Source organism: Lates calcarifer, linkage group LG24 (genome assembly GCF_001640805.2).
Source record: "Lates calcarifer isolate ASB-BC8 linkage group LG24, TLL_Latcal_v3, whole genome shotgun sequence".
Taxonomy (NCBI): domain Eukaryota; kingdom Metazoa; phylum Chordata; class Actinopteri; family Centropomidae; genus Lates; species Lates calcarifer.
Window position 1 is genome coordinate 13,209,692 of NC_066856.1, and position 19,795 is coordinate 13,229,486.

Here is a 19,795-nt window from a genome sequence, read left to right on the forward strand (position 1 = left end):
ATATTGCCTCTGGTCAAATAAATAGCTTCTGAATTACAACAGTGCAACACCACTTGACTCAGTCTCTTCACAAAAAGAAAAAGCTTGAGTTCAAATAAGATGAAAGACTCAAGACTACAAAAGAACCCTTAGGTCGACACTGGGAATGCTTAAGACATATTGTTTTTTTTAAATAAAACGAGAGTGTGTCACAAGTGGTCACTGCCAAGAAGAGAGTGAGAGGACAATTTGAAAATTACACTGCCTTCTGAAAGCCAAGCACCAGTGGGGTGAGAAGGGAATCTTACACTGAGATTGCTTGTTAAGCCTAGAGGTTGGAAGAGAGAATAACTTTTGTTTTCAGATGTCATCATTTATCTTAGGGAAGGACAAGAGGCCAGTTAAGGACACGTAACAAGGGGTCTGTGGTTTTAGCTGTGCCATAGACAATAGACAGATGCAAGGCCTAAGTGGACACAGCAATGTCTAACCTCAGTGTCATACAGCATATTTCACATGAATAAATTCTATGACAGCTAGAGAGCACTGACAGTTTATTTTGAAAGTACTTTCCCATTTGAATTCCTCCGCTCTTTAGCCAGACTCCCATGGCATTTCTAATGGGGGTTTTGGGCTGCCCAGGTGGTCTGGCCTGATCTGTTTGACTGATTGGGCCATTTCAAATACTTATTCAACCTGGTCAATATTTTCCTTTGGTTTTCTTAGGTATGCACATAACCCCTGTAACGTGGCTGTTAGTGAAACCATGTATGCCTGGCTAAGTGGCAAGCACCCATCACTCTCTCTTTCTGTGTTTATGTGCTCTCAGTGAGAGTAGACAAACCTGACCCAGGTACCAAAATGAATACTGGATTATCCAAACTGAATAGATCCTACAGAGGGATTGCTGTTGATACAATAGTCACAGAGTAACAGAAAAATATACAGAGTTTTCATATTATCCTGTCTCAGTGGTGGTAGCTATGTCTGGGTTTACACGCTCTATGATAATTAACACCATGAGCTTCCAGAGTTTAAATAGAGACTATGAAAACAAGAGTCAGATATCATAGCTGGTTGCATACACAAACCAAACTGATGCATAATCATGTGCATTAGCCTGCTGTACTTAATGTGCAGATCTAAACGCTTAAGACGGTGAGAGGGCAGGTTATATTCTGGTCTTCAGTCATGGATGATGAAGCAGAGTCAGAGCCAGGGATTGAAAATCAGCAGCTTGTGGTTAGGGTGAAACTGGGATGCAGAGTTAGTCCATGCTCCCATGCAAGGTCTTAATCCTACTTTGAACAATCCAACCTGCTTTATATCATGTCCAATCCCTTGAGGCTTACCGTGTCTGATGGTCACCGGCAGGTGGAATGGGCCCCTGGAGATGAGCCGGGAGGTCTGAAACCACAGGCGATCCCATGTTGTTCCGGGGCTTGGTCCCTGTTACTTCCTCCTTCCTGAAGGACTGGCGCACTGGTGATCCTCTCTCCATGGGAACTCCATGAGGTGGAACACCATGAGGAGGAGGTCCACCATGGATGTCAATCAGCCGTACCTCAGCCATCCTGTGAGGGGATGGGGGAGGAGTCTTGGAGCCCAGAGTAGGCAGCTGGCTGTTTCTGGACTTCTGCCTGTACAGAGAAGGGTGATCCATAGTGTCTGTGGGGCTGGGACCACCATAAGAGCTTGTGGAGCGGATGGAGGCACGGTGAAATCCTCCCATGCCATGATCGGGACCATCGAGCCCTGGGTTGGGGTGTGGTCCATGGGCAGTAGCCATGCTCATTCGTCCCTCCTGGAGCAGGTATGGATCTGCATACAACCCCTCATTTCCCCTGGCTAGACTGTGGCTCTTCCCCCCCATGTCCTCATCTGGCTTGACATCCCGTCTCTCCAGAATGGCGCTGGGACAGGGCGAGATGGAGCGCGCTGGAGGGTTGGCATTAGACAGCCGGTCCCTTGGGATGGTGGCGCTGCCAGGTATGGAGCCCTGTCGTGGGCCAAATGGGATTCTGGAGGGGGATGGAGGCATGGAGTGGGGAGATGGGGGGAGCACTCCCTGCATTGGATGGTGTGTTGGGGGGCCCATGGGGGGTTGTCTCAGAGGGTGCTGTCCATCACTGTGCATCTAGATAAACACAAAAGCATACAGACATATAATTATATATTCGCAAACACAAAAACTGGAATTATTACAACTTTAAATGCGGCATAAAAACCCGTCAATTTAAGGATTAGTCAATAAACCAGACTGCATACTTCTGCCTGCCTGAGAGCTCTATCTACTGTTTATTTTGTATATATTGTGTATTTCTGGACTGCAGTTGCCCTTGAAACAAAAACATCCATCGAACTCAGTTTACACTGTTGCTTTTCAAAGAAAATACAGTGTCAGCAATTTTTTTCCAGATGCAGAAAATAGTTACTTGCACGGCTACTATCCCCGGGTACACAGCCTTTCACTCAAAGTCCTGGATATTATACCCACAGGCTTCTATAAAACAATATCACAATGTTTGAACACCAGATTCTTTCTTTGGATGGAAAGTCTGTAGTTTTTTGGTTTTTTTTTTAAACCAAGGTGAGGTGATTGACTTTTTTCATCTTTAAGCAGGCTCTGGGGGCTCAACTGCTCTCTTTCTAAAAAGAGTTTTTGTGTGGGACTCCAGGGCTGAGAGGTAGTTGGTTAATTTGCAACAAGATCTGTCTGGCATAGTCTAATTAAACAGTAAACTAATTTGGACCACAGTTCTTTGGCCTCATCACCCACGAAGGACCCTTGGAGGCTAATATACAATAAACCTAACCCCAGTTTGACAGAGTGGCATTCCAGGTTAAGGAAAACATATGAGTGCTCAGGCTGTTCATGGTAAAACTACAAAAAGGAGGTGATAAGTACACAGTAGGTACATGGTAGAAGCAATGCAAAAGGAAGGGTTAATGTGGTCAGCCTGAAGTATGAGAAGATTCTCTAGTTGCGCTATTGCTATTATATTCTACTCATAATGCCTCAGTTTTGTCATTTACGATTATTCTACAGTGGTTCTTGTTCTAAATTATCAATCTATCACAAGTCTAATTACAGATACAACTACAATAATGGTGACTATGCCAGAACCTACAACATAGTGAGTTTATTTCTTCACAGCCTGAGTTCACTTTCCATAGAAGTAAACTTTTACCTGGGCCAGTTATCATCATTGAAACGTAGTGTGTGACCAGAGATATAACTTGTGGATATGCGATGTGCTGAATATGATAACACAGAGCCGAGGAGTCTCACATGCAGGGCCAAGTCCAATCCATCTTCCTTCCTGTCTAACTCTCTATTCCTGTCAAACAAACAAACTATTGTTCCTTCAAGGTATGAGTCATGAGTTACACCTACATAAGAAGACAAGTCAAAACCTAATGCAAAGTTCTTTCAAAAACTTCTGCTACAGTTTTTGACACTGTGTTTTTTCAGCGTTGTCTTTATTTATTCTTTCCCCCAGCGCCGACACAGATTAATACAATGAAGAGAACAATCAAGTGGGTGTGACACTTTTGTGTGTATGTGTGAGTAGGTGTGTGTGTGTATGGGCTGGAAAACAACAACTGCTCAAAGTGTACAGTAACAAAGGGCTCAGGCTTGGCTGTGAAAACAAAGGGGAAAAAAAAGAAACTTGCTGGCAGTGAAAGCAGGCACACACAGCCCATAAATATGGCAGCAACAAGTCTGACCAAGCAACAAAACATGTAATAGGAAATTTTAGAAGCACACAGCCACCATCATCAGCAGACCATCATCAAACCCTAATGACTTTCACTATCCATGGGGCCAACACACATAAAAAGAAAAGTTACCCTATTTTGCAGCAATTTCTTTGGAGCACGAAATAACACCTCTGACTGCTTTGCCAATTCCAGCACAGCCTTATAAGAACTCTTTGGGCCAAAGGGCATCACTTGTCAATCCCAAACAGATGTTACACCCTTGGAACAACAGCCATTCTTAAAATATCCCTAAAATAAACTGATTCTGTTCAGTACAACATTCATAAATCACTTGCTTTGAGACAAAATAGGGGAGTAAAGGCTTGAAAAATAAACACGAGCGACCATGTCAGGCAAATGAGAGGCCGTGTTGAGAACATTTGGTTTGAGTTTGACTCTTTTTAAAGACCTTGCTCGCTGAGTTTCCACTGTGCTCTTAAGCTTCTAATAATGAGGGCAGCGTGTCTGGTAGGAGCGTGCAAAGTTGCCTCGATCTCTTGCCGTGTCAGAGATGGAGAGGGGGTTTTTCTAAACTGATTTCCAAACTGCAGAGGCAGCCAAGCTAAACAGATAGAGAAAAGCTGTGCTGCAATGTCCATGCTGAAGTGTGTCAACATTTTAAGAGCTGGATGCAGGGGCAGACATACTATGCACCTCATGGTGTCGGTGATGAAAAAGACAACTGAAGCTTGTTTCTAATTATTATAACTTGCGTGAAAAATGGCAAAAAACATCTAAAAATTTTGTTGATTGCCCAATGGAAAACAGATCGGAGAGGTTAGCCAATAGCCGATCCTCTGTTTGCAAAATATCTCCTACAGCTATGTGTACATAACATCACTCCTGACAGCCACTATTGACTACTCTGTGAATACATAGCACTGCTTTGGGCTCAATTCCTTACATAAGTACGGATTAATGTTTCAAAATATTTCCTGCTTTCTTATCGAATGAAACGTGACAAAAGAGATGTTTCAAATGCAAGAAAATGCCACTTTATTCTGACAGTCAGAAACCTGTTCTGCTTATAGAGTTACTTATCAGATACTGTGTATATCAGTCCACCCTCTATCAGTTACTGACAGAAAAGATTGTTGTTTTCATAACCAGAGTCAGCTTTGTTTGGCCAGAAAGTTTCAATCAATAACAGGGATAATGTGGATCCTGCTTTAAATCTGATCCGAGGCCTGGCATTCCTGCAAGACAAGAGGACACTGAGCAGCCCAAACAGATACGAAGTATACCCGGATAACCTCCCCCAACCCCCACAGCCCGACCCCAGGTTGTTTGAACAGGTGTACAGCTCATTATGTTGTAGTATTTGCCATTTTGCTTTGAGTGCCAGGGTCTCTATTTCATTATTGAAAGAGGTTGGCAAGAAAAAAATACAAGGTAAAAAGAAAAAAAAAAACAGAAAACAAAACAAACAAGTCCAAACTTTACAGTTGCAAGTATAGTGATACTGCTTACAAAAAGGAGTTTGCAGCGTCTGTGTTTGTGTGTGTCTACATGTTCAAACTTGTTGGTGTTTATGTGGAAAGGGCAGTTTGCTGTAAACAAGCCATAAGAATAAAAAATGGTGGATTAATACCACAAATGTCATCTAACTACTTTCTTTCTGTCCTATCCTGTGCCATTCACCAACCTGGCCTCCACACCCCCCACAGTCATGTCCAATCTTTGTATCTGTGTCAACTGCTGCTCTGTCAAACAGTGACAGAACTATTCATGACAACAACCTTCTTCAGCATATCTCTACTTCAAGCCTGGATTTCACCTTTTAAAAGTCGCCTTGCTTCTTTTTGCTAGGTGCACCTCAGGGTCATCAAGTAGAAGTTATATTTTTCAAAACTGCTGTATCAGCAAGTCCCAGAAAAACAAAAAGGTTGAGATATTTCCTCTACACAATTCAAATTCTTCTGCTGATGCCAGGTTGCAACCTTTCCTTCTCTTAAACTGTTTACACTACTAAAATTCCACTTCACTTTATCAGTGTGTCTTTTTACTATCCTTTCTCTCAGCTGTCTTTTGTTCACTTCCCCTTGAAGGACCCCATCAGCCAAAGCAACAGGCCTGTCAGCAGCAGTTCCTGCAGGACGCAAAGTCATCAAGCCATCTGAACTAAGACCTCTTAAACCATCATGTTTGCCTCATCATTCCTTTAAACTTTATCATTTTCACTTCACGCTTATGTGACACAAACAGTATGTGGCAATGAGAGATTGTAGCTGAGGTTAATGTAATTTCTACAGTATCACAATAGCATTGCAACGCCACCTGGAAATCAGCAGCAGGCAGAGAGGAGGAGCAGGTTAGATAAAGGGTCAGACGGATTAGAGGCGCGGATTTGAGGAGGAACATTCGAGGAAAGGGCTCTTTGGGGCTTTAGTTTTGTTACATCAGCAGGAAACAAACATACTGGAATCAGAACAAGAGAAAGAGATTAGAGCTGATATTTGGGGGAAGAATGAACAAGAGAAATAGTCCTGAGAATCGAGTTCAATTGTCCCTTAAGCAAGCTGCACCAGAGCATACAAGAGAGGCTAAATCTCAGGCCCCTGGGAGAACAATATGAGACCCCCTCTAAACAGATTAACAAGAGGCAGGGGGACATTCCTTGCCCTTACTGCAAACAGGATGTGAGAACAAGAAGAATTGGAGGCTGGGCTATTACTATTCTATATGCAACAAGTCTGGCCACCTCCCTGCAGCTGCTGCTGTTAACGAGATAATAATTTCCACTGCTGTGTTAGTGACTGTTACGGTTAAGTACTCACCCTGGCATCACCATTGGCAGGTCTGGGCCCATGGCTGAACGCCTGTGCTGGGTCTTTGTGGTAGACCTTCAGGCAGGAGTGGTCTGTGATGTTCCTGTAGGGAGAAGAGGTGTTCGGTGGTAAGAAAGCAGCCCAGATATCGCCATCAGACAGGGGCCGATCCTGCCTCAGCCTGGATCTCTTTAGCAGCTCTGCCAGGGGCACATACCCTGACAGAGGCTCTGACGGTCCTCTGTTATATGACATTTCCTCTAAATCTCCAGTGTCTATAAAAACATCCACTAATACTGTGTTGAAACGTGGCTCGACTACATAAACTGAGAGCAGATCTGCTCTTTCTTTTGCTCTCACTCTCTCACTACGGTGTTGCACCCTGGACACCTGTACCAGCCTTAAGGAATCATGAGACAATTTTTTACAGCCCTGATAAAGCATTAGTCACAAAGTACACATCGCACTTGAGCAGGAACTCAATGGGGCAAAGTTGCTTGAGACTTCAAGTGTAATGTTTTTTTCTGAAAAACAACTCAAACACACGGCTGTATACTGTCTCTGTGCATAGAATCTGCTGTATTATTCATAAGATATGCAGGTGAATACCAAACCAGGGCAGTAAAGGTACAAGGAGTAAGAAAAGCAGGGAACTAGTATCTGTGTTTGTAAATAATAAACTCGACAAAGTACACAATTGTTTGGAAATTACACTCTGAAAAGTGCCTGAAAAAGTTGCAATGCTCAAACTTTCACCAGAGAAGAGAGGACAACAGACAGGAAAGTAATCGAAGTCTCTCAAGAGTGTGTTTCACTCAGCTTGGGTACACTGGGAGACATTTTGCCCAGGGGCTTCATCTTTGTATAACTTTATTTCCTATTTTAACATGGAGGGAAAAGGAAGTTAGAAGCTTTCCTGGCCAATGACACTTCCTGTGCAGGGGAACTTAGAAAGGAAGTGCTCAGGGAGGGGAAATAGAGAGGACTTTTATGGGAACACTAAAACTACGGAGGATTATGAACCTTGGATGACCTGTTAAACCTAGACTGACAAAACACAACACATGCTGTCCAATATATATTCCCAGTTTCTTCTTCTATATCCATGTTTATCACACACAAACGTGTGTCTTTACCTGACATCAGAGAGCTCGTAGTACATATTCCTCATGTCGTCTTTGACGTAGACAGCGACACTGGGCGACTCCAACATCTTCATGGTGAGCTGCTGTGGGAAGGCACTAACAAACAGAGCTCTGACCGTGTCGATGCTGGTGATCTCATTGGGCATGCGGATCTGTTTGGTCTCGTCCCCGTACTGCAGGTACAGCACACCTACAAACAGAAAACAGGAGAGCGGGGTGTTTAGTGAGAAGTAAACACCTTTGTGAAAACCTTTCCTGTGACTAAGACAGGCATGTGATTTCCGCAGCCCGCAGTAGTGATCCGCTATTGTGGTGACACGCTGTTTTGTTTCTCTCTTGGATTGTAATCTCACTGTTTTTCCAGATACTCAAGAAGTTCAGCCCTTCTTGCAGTGTTAATCTAGTAATGCAAACACACCCCTTCATGCAGCTACTTAACACTAAAAACCCTTGAATTACAAACCACTACAGGGCTTTGACTCTTAAGCTGCTGCACAAAGTACTGACTTAGCAACTGAAGTTAGCAAATGATTTCTAAGAATCTGCTCAGAGGAGGCTGGCCAAAATCTGGATTTGGACCTTTTTCAGTAACTTCTGATCTTTCAGGTTTAATATAAGAGCAGAAAAGGACGCCAAAACAGACCTGGTAAAACAAAAAGGCATGCTTCTTGCAGAATGGGTGAGCCTTAAACAACCTCCAACACGTGACTGAAATAAAAATCACCATTTCCTGTTCCACTCTTGACCTGTGAAAACACACCCTGCCCACATTACAGTGTCAGATCATGGCTGCCTGGACTGGTCAAGATAACTGGCCAGATTAAAATTTGCAATTTTCCACTGGTGTGTCATTTAAACCAACAAACCCTTGTAGCTGACAGAGAGAAAAACACATCTATCCTCTTCAGTTTCTGGATATGTGAATGGCTTCTTCACTTATTTCCTTTGAAGTTACCATTTGTGGGTTTGGAAATCATTTTCTGACTTTTAAAGTGAGCTTCAGAGTAAATGCTCACCCTCAATTGTAGCACAAAGGACAAAACCTTTGAGCTGATGAAAACCTTTGGTTTCCTTGTTGATTTTCCATAGCATATTTGCAGGACATGTGGTTTTGCACTAAACTTTCCACCTCAGTCCTGTTTGTGTTACACATGTTTGAGAACAGTAAGCTGTATATTTAAAAAAACTATCAAATTATTAGATTTGTAAAAAGTCAGTTGGGGAATAGGAATAGGAGACAGAGGCAGAGTGTGCTGTGTGCTCAGGGTGGAACAGTACAAGTTGTGCATCAAAAAGACCAAAGTCTGAACCTCTGAACCCTGGGTGTGGCTTCTGTACTCTGCTTTAGAAAAACAGATGTCTCTCCCGCAAAATTCATGGACACGCCCACAGTGCACTTGTATAAACAATGCTAAGGAAGAAAATAAAATACATATCTATTTCTAGTCTCTGATTCATTTCTTCCAATAGCATGGAACTGATTTTTATAGAGGTTATCTGTAGCAATAATAGGACTTTAGAGAAAAGAACAAAGGAGTTAAATTAGTTTATGTTGCTCTTCTAATTATGTTGTATCATATTCAATGAGAACTTTCCTGAATGTCACATTTCATCAGTCTCTGAGACAAAAAACTTGATGTGATACATATAAATCATTTATTTCAGGGACACTTTTTTTTGTTTTAAGGAAAGGAGGTATGGTTTTACTTGGTGTAACCCCATAAAAGGACATACCCAGTAAAAGCTACCAGATGTTGGTGAAATATTATACAAGATCCTACATGCTCCACGAGACAGAGTGAGACAGAGAGGGGGCAAATCCAGGAAATAAAATTGCTGAGTCTATTCATTGCTCTTTCTGGTCTGTCTGGGTAGTAATAACTTAACAAAGTGCCCATTTGCAGAATAACTTCATCTTTCCCCCGAGAGCTGTTATGTTAACAGTCAGCTAGTTTTCATCCAGATGTTAGCAACTAGAGCGAATAAGTTTAATGACAAAGCGCCATTGATCGCGCACGCATTATGAAGATCAGAATTCTTTAACGTCAGTTTTATTTGCTGCAACAGAGTTGAATAGCTCGGTTCGAACAAAGAGTTGTGTTACATTCCTGAGCGCCTGGTTTCACTCAGGATTGGAAGCAAATGGCCAGTGGGTTTCCTGACCAAATGGGCACAGCGCAGCAGACTGTCTGAGTTTTTAAACAGTTTTCCACATCACTCCAGTGAGACACAAAAGTTTAAACGAAGCGCAATCATGACAAATATCATCCTGTGTCCATTAATCTTATCACAAAGTTTGAAATGCATAAAAAAGCTGAAAAGTACCACACAAGAACCACAGGAAAAAAATACCTGAAATACAATACACTTGATGCTACACTCAAGAATTAATCTGATACTTACTTCGGGGGTTTTAAGGATTTCCTGTTTTCTGCGGAGTCTTATGATGCTCTGGAAAAGACCACGCAACAACTCCTGCACTACAAGCTGAAGCCCCAAGAAGAAGCAGCCCCAAATGTCCGTTGGGACCCAGCGAAGTGTGTGTCTCTGTGTTTGTGTGTGTGCATGTGTGTGTGTGTGTGTGGGAGGGACACTGTAGTGAAGTGGTGCCCCTTTTTTTTCCCTCCTCCCCCTTCATCACACCATAACCCCATGCTGCCCTAACGCTTTGTCCTGATGTTTTTGAGAAAAAGAAAGAGAGAGAGAGAAAAAGAGAGAGATGGAGTGTGTATGTGGAGTGTTGAGTGTGTATGTGCACGCATGTGTGGTAAAGCGTGTTTGTTTTGAGTGTTTTTTTCTGCAGGTTTTGCATTTCTGCTTCTCAAGCAAAGCAAGAAAAGTGAATGGCACCAGAGAGTGTGGAAAACGACACCCTATGGTTTCATTCATTTTCACCTTGGTCAAAAGGCGTGCCATTCAGATGCTTTGCTATTATCCAGCAGCAGATGCCTTGCTGAGCTGTGGGCTACTTTTGAAGGCTACCCTCCTGAAAAAATACTCTCTACACTTTGTTTGGTGAGTTCTCAAACTCTCTCCACCACTCTCACCCCAATGCAGCTGCCTAATTCTGCACAACTTTTGGTGTTTCTGCATATGGATGCAAATGAAGCACCATGCACCTTGATAAGACGACCCATTTCTAATCCTGTCAATAACACGATGGCACATTGTGGATGGATTCCCTAATCTTTCACTACAGAGGAAATGTATTCTAATTAAAACAGAGCTGTGAGCTGAGGTGGAGAGAGGGAGATGGGAAGGAGGAGAGGAGGAGAAGACAGATGGAGTGTGAGGAAAAGGCTTGGACTGTCAAGGTGAAACAGTGAGATCGTGGTGTGGCTAGAAGCTATTTCAATGAGTTCTTAAGTTATGCCAAAATTATGCTAAAAGAGCTGTAAACTAGCTTTTCAAACAGGATTAATGTCAAATCACTTTCACCTCAGTCTGTTCATAAAATCAAATTAAGAATTAAGATGATGAAACTTTATTCACATTAAGTTCTTAGTGGACAAATATAAGAATTTCTCTTTAGAAAAATATTGCCTGTTTGAGGATTTTGAGATGAGAAAGACAAACATTTTGTAGTAAAGAGCAAGAAAGAAAACCTAATCCAGATAAGAGTAAATTTTAACAAACTGAACTGTCATAAACCCAAAAGCCCAATACACAGCGTACCTAGTGAGCGGTCCTTTGTCTGGTTGGTCGATCGCACGACGGGCAGGCTGGCACGAACCCGGCTGCCGCGGGTAAAGGCTGTAGGCGCGTCGGCCTCCGACATGGCATCCAGTGACTCCAGGGAGGCCAGGGAGAGGTGGTCAACCTGGTCGCCGACGCTGGGCTGGGAGCTGGGTCCGTGCTTTGGGCTTCTGCTCTGCAGGGGGGGAGGCGCATGGAAAAATAACATGGTAAAGGTGAGACCATGGACACAGTGTACACAGGATGACACAGCACATGCATGAGTGTTACATACTTTAAATGACACAGCAAGTTTTTCCACTGTGTGTCAGACATACACAAAGTTATAAACACACAACACAATATTGGCCATTCTGACAATGTCAAGTCTGTTATGAGTCACACGCATTCTTTGGCGAGCTAGAATAAAGTGCCTTTGATGCTGACTTTAAGCTTGACTCTAGCACAACAACCAAACAAACCAAACAACTTCAGTCATGCAAATGTGTGCAACAGTGTTCATATTGTATGTCACTGATACGTGCTCACACATCTAACACTGCTCACGGCTGTCCCTTAAGCACATCATGGCATTTTAAGTGATGAGGCATGTAGCTGCATGAGTTGGAAGTTGGACTAAACAGTGTGTGAGAGAAGTAGTTTTCAAATAGTTCAAAACCTGCGTGATAACACACTGAAAGAGATCAAACAGAAAGTCCTGCAGGAGAAGAAATTCCTTTTAACCACTGATTAAGGATCAAGAATTGTGTCATCGTAGTTTGAAGATCAGTTGGCCACTCTGTAATCAGACCTGCATGACGTGGCATCCTGAGGCCACAGCTACAATAAGACAATGTGTGACATGACTACACAGCCCTTTGAGTCCATTATGTGGTGCTGTAAGGTGATCTGTACCACAGGGACGAGGTGGGACTGAAACTGAGGGGTCAGTGAACACAGGGGCTCTTTATGAAATGTTCCTCCTCTTCTCTGGCAGAAGTGTTGTGCTGTAGAGTTAATGCAGCTGGAGACACAAGGCCAGGTCCACCAGGTTATCTTAAAAACACCTGCATGCACATGCCGCTGTTCTCTCACACTCACACACGTATGGGCAAATAGAGAGTTGAAGTGTTTTATATTAAGTGCAGTTGACATTTGTGGGAGCTTTCATGGCCAGAACTGGTTTAGCCTGGAAGCCAAGTGTGCTTGGCAGGCACAGACAGGGCAGACGCTACGAGACATGAGGGCACAGGGGCTGGGAACATAGTCGCACAGCAGATGTTAGTGAGGATGCAAACATAACCACACACACAATGGCATGATGTAGATAAGATAAAAGGCCGACTAACTCTGTGGGGCAACTGGATTTTCATCAAGTACCTCTGAATGTCAAGTTCAGAGTGAAGGGAGAGGAGCATGCCCTGTAAAGACTGATGGGAGAAAGAAGGGGAGAAGGATAAAAGGGAAAGCAAATGGCCAAGAAATGCCAGCGGGAGGGTGAGATGGAAAAAGAAATGGTCATCAAACAAAACAGAGGAACCATGGAAACAAATCAATGTCACAGCAAACCAAAGTGAAGAAAAGCAGCTGAAAGGGGAACATAGATGGAAGGGTATCTTCAACACAATCTAACAGAGTATTTAAGAGACAGAGACAGGGAGCAGAGTATTTAGGTTATACCTACTTACCACTTTTTATAAGCTTATTTGAATTGAATGAGTGCTGACATTAAAATCCTTGAATCCCCACCACTTTCTACTGTTACATTAATTGCCATCATTAATGTAATGAGATTTTTTTTTTTAAATAAAGCATCTCCAATCATCATCCCAATGTGATATTTGCTGAGTCACAGTGTGCAAGCATTTATGTGATGCACCTTAACAGCAACCCTGATGCAGCAGGCAAAACTGCTGAGCCATCACTCAACTCCTGTAATTCCATTAAAATACGCTTAGGCTGCAGCACCCCGGGATTAAAAACACATGAATAAAAACGTGCCCTTATACTGTTAATACATGATGATGGTCACCTTTTAAAACAGAGAGGTCACATGCAGTTGACGTGTCACCTGAAACCAGACATGTGTTGGGAAACTTAATCTGAACACTGAATGATTTATGAGCATATTCAGTGGTGGTGGGTCCAAACAGCTCTCCCACACCGCTGCTCTATCTTCTCATATGCTACTGTGTCACCCTTGGGAATGTTGAATCATATTGGCTTCTCCATCACCTGTAGGTAGTAATTATGTCAGAGTGGTCTGGCTGTGTAATCCAATATTTTCTGGAATAACAAAACGGGCGCAGGAGAACTTGCTTTCAAACTCAAAAAGTTTACTTAACTAACTGAGTTTATTGTATTTTGTTGCAAGAAATATAGAATACAAATGAAGTAAATTCAACTGTAGCAATCAGATAGAGCTGGGTAATATGGTCAAAATCAATATAACACATGAATTGGAAAAACAAAAGCTAACATTATTCATTTTTAATTACAACTGGATCAGATTATTAGTTTAAGGAACAGAATTTTGTAAAACAACCACATAAAATAACCATATCAGATCATCTACCAATAAATTGACTGTAGTTAAAGTGAGATAATCCCACTCTTTTTTTTACTTTGATGATAAAATAATTTAAATGTGACACACTAAAATGTAGTGTGACATCAAGAATAACTGTGGTTAGCTAACTGACTCAGTAATGTCAATTACTCAGTAATATCTATCTAAAGTTTCCTAATATTAGCCGCCATAAGCTACTGGTCATACAAGACCAAATAAGACTATAGCAGCAAAACCCTTGAGTGTATAGATTTAAAAAAGGGTGTATTTATTGCTCATGATTTTAACTTTTAATCCTAAGGGGAAGATTGGGTTATTTTTTCTTTTAAAACTTACATAGTGTTGCTTTAAGTACACTTATTAAAACTGTTAATTTTCAGTTCCATCAAATTGCATGAAACAAAACAAGACATGGTGTGACAGCGAGAGAAGAATTGCACCTGGAGAAGAAGATAGTTACACAGAGGCAGTCACACATAAAAGTGGAGGAAATTGCAAATGAGACCTTCTGCCTCCCTGTGGAACGGGGTAATTAAGCTAAACCACTCTACACCAGTCCACATCTGACAAATGAGGTGTCCCCTCCAAAGGTCAACAGTTTAGTTCAGATGAACTCCTCTGTCTCTCTCCCGGCTTCTTTGTCAGGCACACGCGGAGATCATCTTTCTGACAGCAGCTACGTCTGATAGAGCCGAAATGCATCAAAAGCCACTTCCTGTCTCCGCTAACCACTTCCCCCTTTAGAGTCCAGATGTGAAAACCGCAGGCCAACCACTGATTAGCACCGTAAAACCTGCTTCAACCCGCTCACACCTACAGTACATTCCACACCAGCGATTTCCCTTGCTTCAGACAAAACCATACGGCCTGTGATTCTGCTTTTTCAGCAGCAGCTCCCTCTGTACACCACATTTGCTCTGACAGCTATGATGAATGTGAAACTGAGACACTGACATTAGCTTATACATAGGAATATGGCAAGTTATAAAGTCATGTAAAGAGCCCTTTGGGAAGGACTGCGTCTAGAAAATAGATCTTGAAAAAGAAATCCAAGAAATCTGAAAATGTTCTACAATAATGCTGGGCTGTCTGTGAAGTGCTGCAGCCAGTGTCAGTGGAGGTGTTATTATAAGACCTGTGTCAAATACTCACCATGATTCCAGTATGTTAGACCAGGTCTAGAAATAACTCAAGGGAATTTGCCTCCTCTAAATGCTCATGTTGTGTGGCATAAGAATACAAACTGTTCTGTTGCAGCAAACTTTTTCCTCAGGCCATCATCAGGCACTCACAAAGGCACTACAGTATGTATCTTGAGATTTCTAATGTTCTTGAACATAGCTTGCAGGAGCCTCATATGCAACTGCTGTCAAGTTTAATGTAATGTGGACAAGCGATGATTAGGCAAACAACCATGCTTGCAGAGAAAATAGATATAAGATGAAAGTAGTGGCATCTGTGTGCTGTGTGTGTGTATGAGAGAGAGAGAAAGAGTGATACAAAGAGAGACAGAGTGTGTGCATGAGTGAGTCAGGCCATTGTTCCAGAAAATCTGACCTGAACCCAGGACATCCTGAAAACATTTATGCAACAGTGGTCTGACAAACAGTATGCTGTCATCAGAAAGAAAGAAAGCTCAGGTCTGTGTTTGTGTGTGTCTGCGTTCCCACAATGTAACATTCAAATTTTATAGATCAGTGCAGGTACATGTGATAATTACTGTATTGTCCTCTCTTTTGCAATGCCAACATTTCACTTCTTACTGTATCTGCACATCATGAACATGCATGTTCAGTATGGGTTCTTGTCGTTTCTGTCACCTGTTGTGAATATTACAGCCATTTTCAAGGGGACAATGTTGCATGATTTCACAAAGCAGGGCAGATTATGTTATAACCATGCGGCCCCTGTCTTTGCTCCTGACAGACAGGTTGACATGCGGAGCTGAGCGATTAAAGTAAATTACGATTGTTAAAGAATAATGGCAGCTCCCATCAGGAGCCTGCTGTGTCACTCACGGAGATTTAAGTATAGACATAGCCCTGAAAGCTGCCAGAGTGCCATGTACCACACCTGCTGCCAGCCGTCACAGAGCCCACTGATTGGTGCCTATTTCCTTATATAATCAACATAGTTGAGGTTATAATAGCTTTCTCATAACATAGCCTAGCTTTCTCCTTAGAAAAGAAGACATTCTCCTAATATCTCTGCAATCATGTTGACCTTTTTCACCTTTTGGCTGCAAAAAGTCTGACTGCAATAGTGTGCATTCATGCATTATCTCTTAAGTACACACACACACACACACACACACACACACACACACACACACACACACACACACAGGTAACCAGAGAAACAAGTTTCATTCACTCAGCCTATATTGTCTTTCCAGACGCGAAAGAATGTACATGAGAGTGGAGGTGGAAGCTTGTGTGGTTTTAAACACAAACCTTAGTGTTGTGAGCACGGCTTTCCACTTAAGATGCTAATTTGGCCTGGGCTCTGGGGAGCGGAAATAGAGCTAACTGTAATTACCTGGTCTGATCTGTATGGCAAACACATAAACAGAAGACTCTGCAGACTGTTAACCCCTTACTTAACTTGTCTCATTCACAGACACATTATTCCACTTAGAGCACTGAATCTGGCAGAATTAATGTTGTGATTGTCAGAGTTGAGTGAGATGCTTTTAGTGTCCTTGAGCAAAACACTGAATCAGTACTGTCCTCGCTCACCTCACGACAGATCAACACAGATAAACAATTTAAATGTGTCACAAAAGTTCAACAAAGCAAGAACAAAACGACAGTTCATTAAAAAAACACCTGAGTCTAAAATTCAGTGCCACTGCAGTTCTACACAACTTTGAAGCATAAAGCCCCTGTCAATCAACTAGTCAGCGCTCTGTCCGTATGCTGTCTGTGGACAGACCATCATCCTTTGTCTCCCCTAGCCTTAATGACATTATACTGAAATCCCCTAGTCATCTATTCCCATTCATTGCTACCACATCCCTCTCTCGCTCCCTCCTCTGATGCATTCCTCCTCTAATCCCTTCATCCAAATCCCCAGATGACCTTTCAGAGATGGCCTCGCTTGTTAATTGGTGTGTTAAAAACTAGATGACTTTATAGTATCCACAGTCAAAGCTGACGTTTAAGGCGAAGCTGTGTGCAGAAGTTGTCGCAGCTTGAGACGCTTATCTACAAGTCTATAATCAAAAGGCCAGAAAATTTTCAGGCAAAACAATAACCACAACTGTTACTAGCTCATTAATAAAATATTACATTGGCAAGTAAAATATAATCAAGCAGATCTCACATTCAGAGTACAAATGAAGTGCATAATCACGACAGAGACAATGCTGTGGCTGTTGACCCGGTGCAGAATGGAGGTAAGATGACAATCTCCTCCGCCACTTGTGACATTTTGAACAACTGAGCTACACCGTCCAATTGATTTCATCCACTCACGCATACATGAGTTAGTCACAGTTATCACCAGCAGACATCACCCCCCTCCTCTGAATGAGAGAGGTTATAGAAATCAACTGTGCATAGCCATCAGATGTATCAGCTGGTGGGAGCTTATGAAGTAGAGATAATTGTCTTTAAGCAAGTTCTGCCACGCCAGGTTTAAAAGCTTTTTGGCTGCACAAAAGAGCATTTATGTCATGTCCAATCTAAATTAAACACATTTTAAGCAACAATCGTGTTCTAAATTATCTTGAAGAGCGTGTTTACCATTTTAGACCTGTGGTGATCTCCCTCCAGCAGTGACTTCCATGCAAGACTGGAAACGCCCTGGACTATGGGGCAACGTGGTCTCTTCCTCCACTGTTATTTCAGTCCTTGTAGCACTTGTTCTGTCCAGCTGCCCCGTCCTGCTCCCTTCCCCTTTTTGCTCGATCTCACAGCGGATGCCCCCCCATCCGAATGCACACACCGCCCCACATCCCTAACGATCCAGCAGCACAATACAAATACACACAATCCACTCCCGGGCGGACAGCGGGGGAAAGTCATTGTTTGTGTGTCTGTGTTTTGTGTGAGACAGAAATTGTGTCAGACAGTGAGGGATATCTGCACAATGTTCAACATTTTGTTTTTTTCACTTCCAGGCTGTTCTAGCAGCTTATGAATAGAAAAATGATCCCTGCAACAGCTTTAAAACTCCATAAAGTTTCCATTCTGCACTAAAAAAATACATTTTATCTTAAAACAGCAGCTTCAATGCTAATCCCCATGTCCAATCTCAGCTCCCATCTCACTGCCTTGAGGCTGTGGCTGAAGACTGAGAGATGACACTTGTGTCCCAAGGAGATAAGACCCTGCTCTATCCTCAGGGATCCTGAGAACCTATACAAGATACACCCAGCAGGCCCTCATCCTATAGAAAACACACACTTGGACACACCCAGTGGATGGACACATACACACATCAACTTACCAATACAGTCTCCATTCTGTAATATGCCTACTTTAGAATAATGAATGTTGAAATCATTACAGGAGTTTGTTTTAAGAGTAAGTATTACTTATTATCAACTAGGAGCTGTGTTGTGGTTCCAGCCATGTGGTCAACTCAAGGTGTTACATAAGATCACAGGTCCAGACTTAGACCAAGACTGGAAGATCATTTACTAGTCTTGCATGCAATGATTTGCACACACCTACGAGCGCACACACATAAAGTCTATTTCCCTTCCCTCTCACTCTCTCACCGTCTCCCTTACTAAACAAATACATGCAAACTATTTTGCTGACGGGGCTGCAGAGCCATGATCTGTTCAGACTTGCTCTTTAATATCACTTCATCAATGGCAAGAGACTTTTACAGCCCTGAACACTTACAGCATCCCAGTATAATGCAATAAATGTGTGATTACCTCACACACACACCCACACAGGGTCCCTCCATACTGAAACACAAAGAGCAGACCCATCTACATACACACAGTGGACAAAGCCGTGCTCACATGTTGGACAGCCCATTTATGTGATATGTCCCCACACGAACCCGGTCTCCAGAGAGCGTCTCACCGGTGGTAAAATAAAGGGCCTTCCATGTTTAATTTGAGCCTCTCTGGGTGTATATTTGAGAATGTGTGGATGTGTGTGTGGCTCTGAGCCTGTGGTCACAGAGACAAAGAGGGCTTTCTTCTCTCCAGAGGAATCGGACTCCTGCATCCTCTACATGATGTCACACACACATAAACTCACACATAATCTAATGCGATTAAAGGAGAGTAATTCTAGTGGTGCCAAAGCTCAACATAATTTTTGCAACTTTTTTCCTCTTACAATGGACAGGAAATCTTTGCAGGTTTTAAATCATAGTATTTTGTCAAGTGTCGAGTCTCCTTTTAGTCCCATGAAACCAGCCCTGATAATAGCTTTGCTCATGCCTAATTAACAAGTCACCGAGGACCACGTACGCTCTTCCACTGAGCCTAAGATTTATTATAGCCACTCTCCCAGAGGAGAGTTTCTCTGTGTGCTTGTGTGTATGTGTAGAAAACCAGTCAGATAATCAGCGATAAACTGAAGTTTTCATTGAGCACGATAGAACTGCGTCCAGTGTTGCTGTACTCCTGATAACTCCATGACCCAATGCACGCCGCTGTCATATGAACACAGTCAGCTACAGTTTATTTTAAATATGAAAGATACATTATGACTGTGTTCTGTGCTTATCTGTCATGCTTTTCTTTTACAACTGTCCATTGTAATTTCCTCATGTTGACTGCTAGTAACATGTATTTTCCTGATTATTCACTTCTGACAAACGTAGCCTGTTTTTGACCTCTGAGAAACACAATAAGAAACACTGCTCACACAGATAAACAAACACACACACACACACACACACACACAGCCCTGACCTCTCAG

The 19,795-nt window shown here is 42.5% G+C and overlaps 2 protein-coding genes across 15 annotated transcripts in view; one reads left to right on the forward strand and one right to left on the reverse strand.

Moving 5' to 3' along the window:
• Positions 1–19,795, reverse strand: part of si:ch211-285f17.1 (sickle tail protein homolog) — an 84,561-nt gene that overhangs the window by 15,351 nt on the left and 49,415 nt on the right. For 9 of the 14 annotated variants that reach the window (XM_018695322.2, XM_018695321.2, XM_018695320.2 and 6 more), the window contains exons 3-7: positions 12,682–12,762; positions 11,333–11,528; positions 7,649–7,847; positions 6,522–6,615; positions 1,332–2,116 (exon numbers count right to left, since the gene is read on the reverse strand). In XM_018695322.2, the coding sequence (XP_018550838.1) occupies positions 1,332–2,116; positions 6,522–6,615; positions 7,649–7,847; positions 11,333–11,528; positions 12,682–12,762 (1,355 nt within the window). Of the gene's footprint in view, positions 1–1,331; positions 2,117–6,521; positions 6,616–7,648; positions 7,848–11,332; positions 11,529–12,681; positions 12,763–17,647; positions 17,787–19,795 lie in introns of those variants that run through there. The other 5 variants (XM_018695319.2, XM_018695331.2, XM_018695327.2 and 2 more) reach the window with 3 other exon arrangements.
• The window catches only part of insig1 (insulin induced gene 1), a 255,924-nt gene continuing 242,156 nt past the window's right edge, over positions 6,028–19,795 (forward strand). Inside the window, exon 1 of the mRNA XM_051066888.1 lies at positions 6,028–6,031. The gene's annotated coding sequence lies outside the window, so the exon portion shown is untranslated. The remainder of the gene's footprint in view (positions 6,032–19,795) is intronic.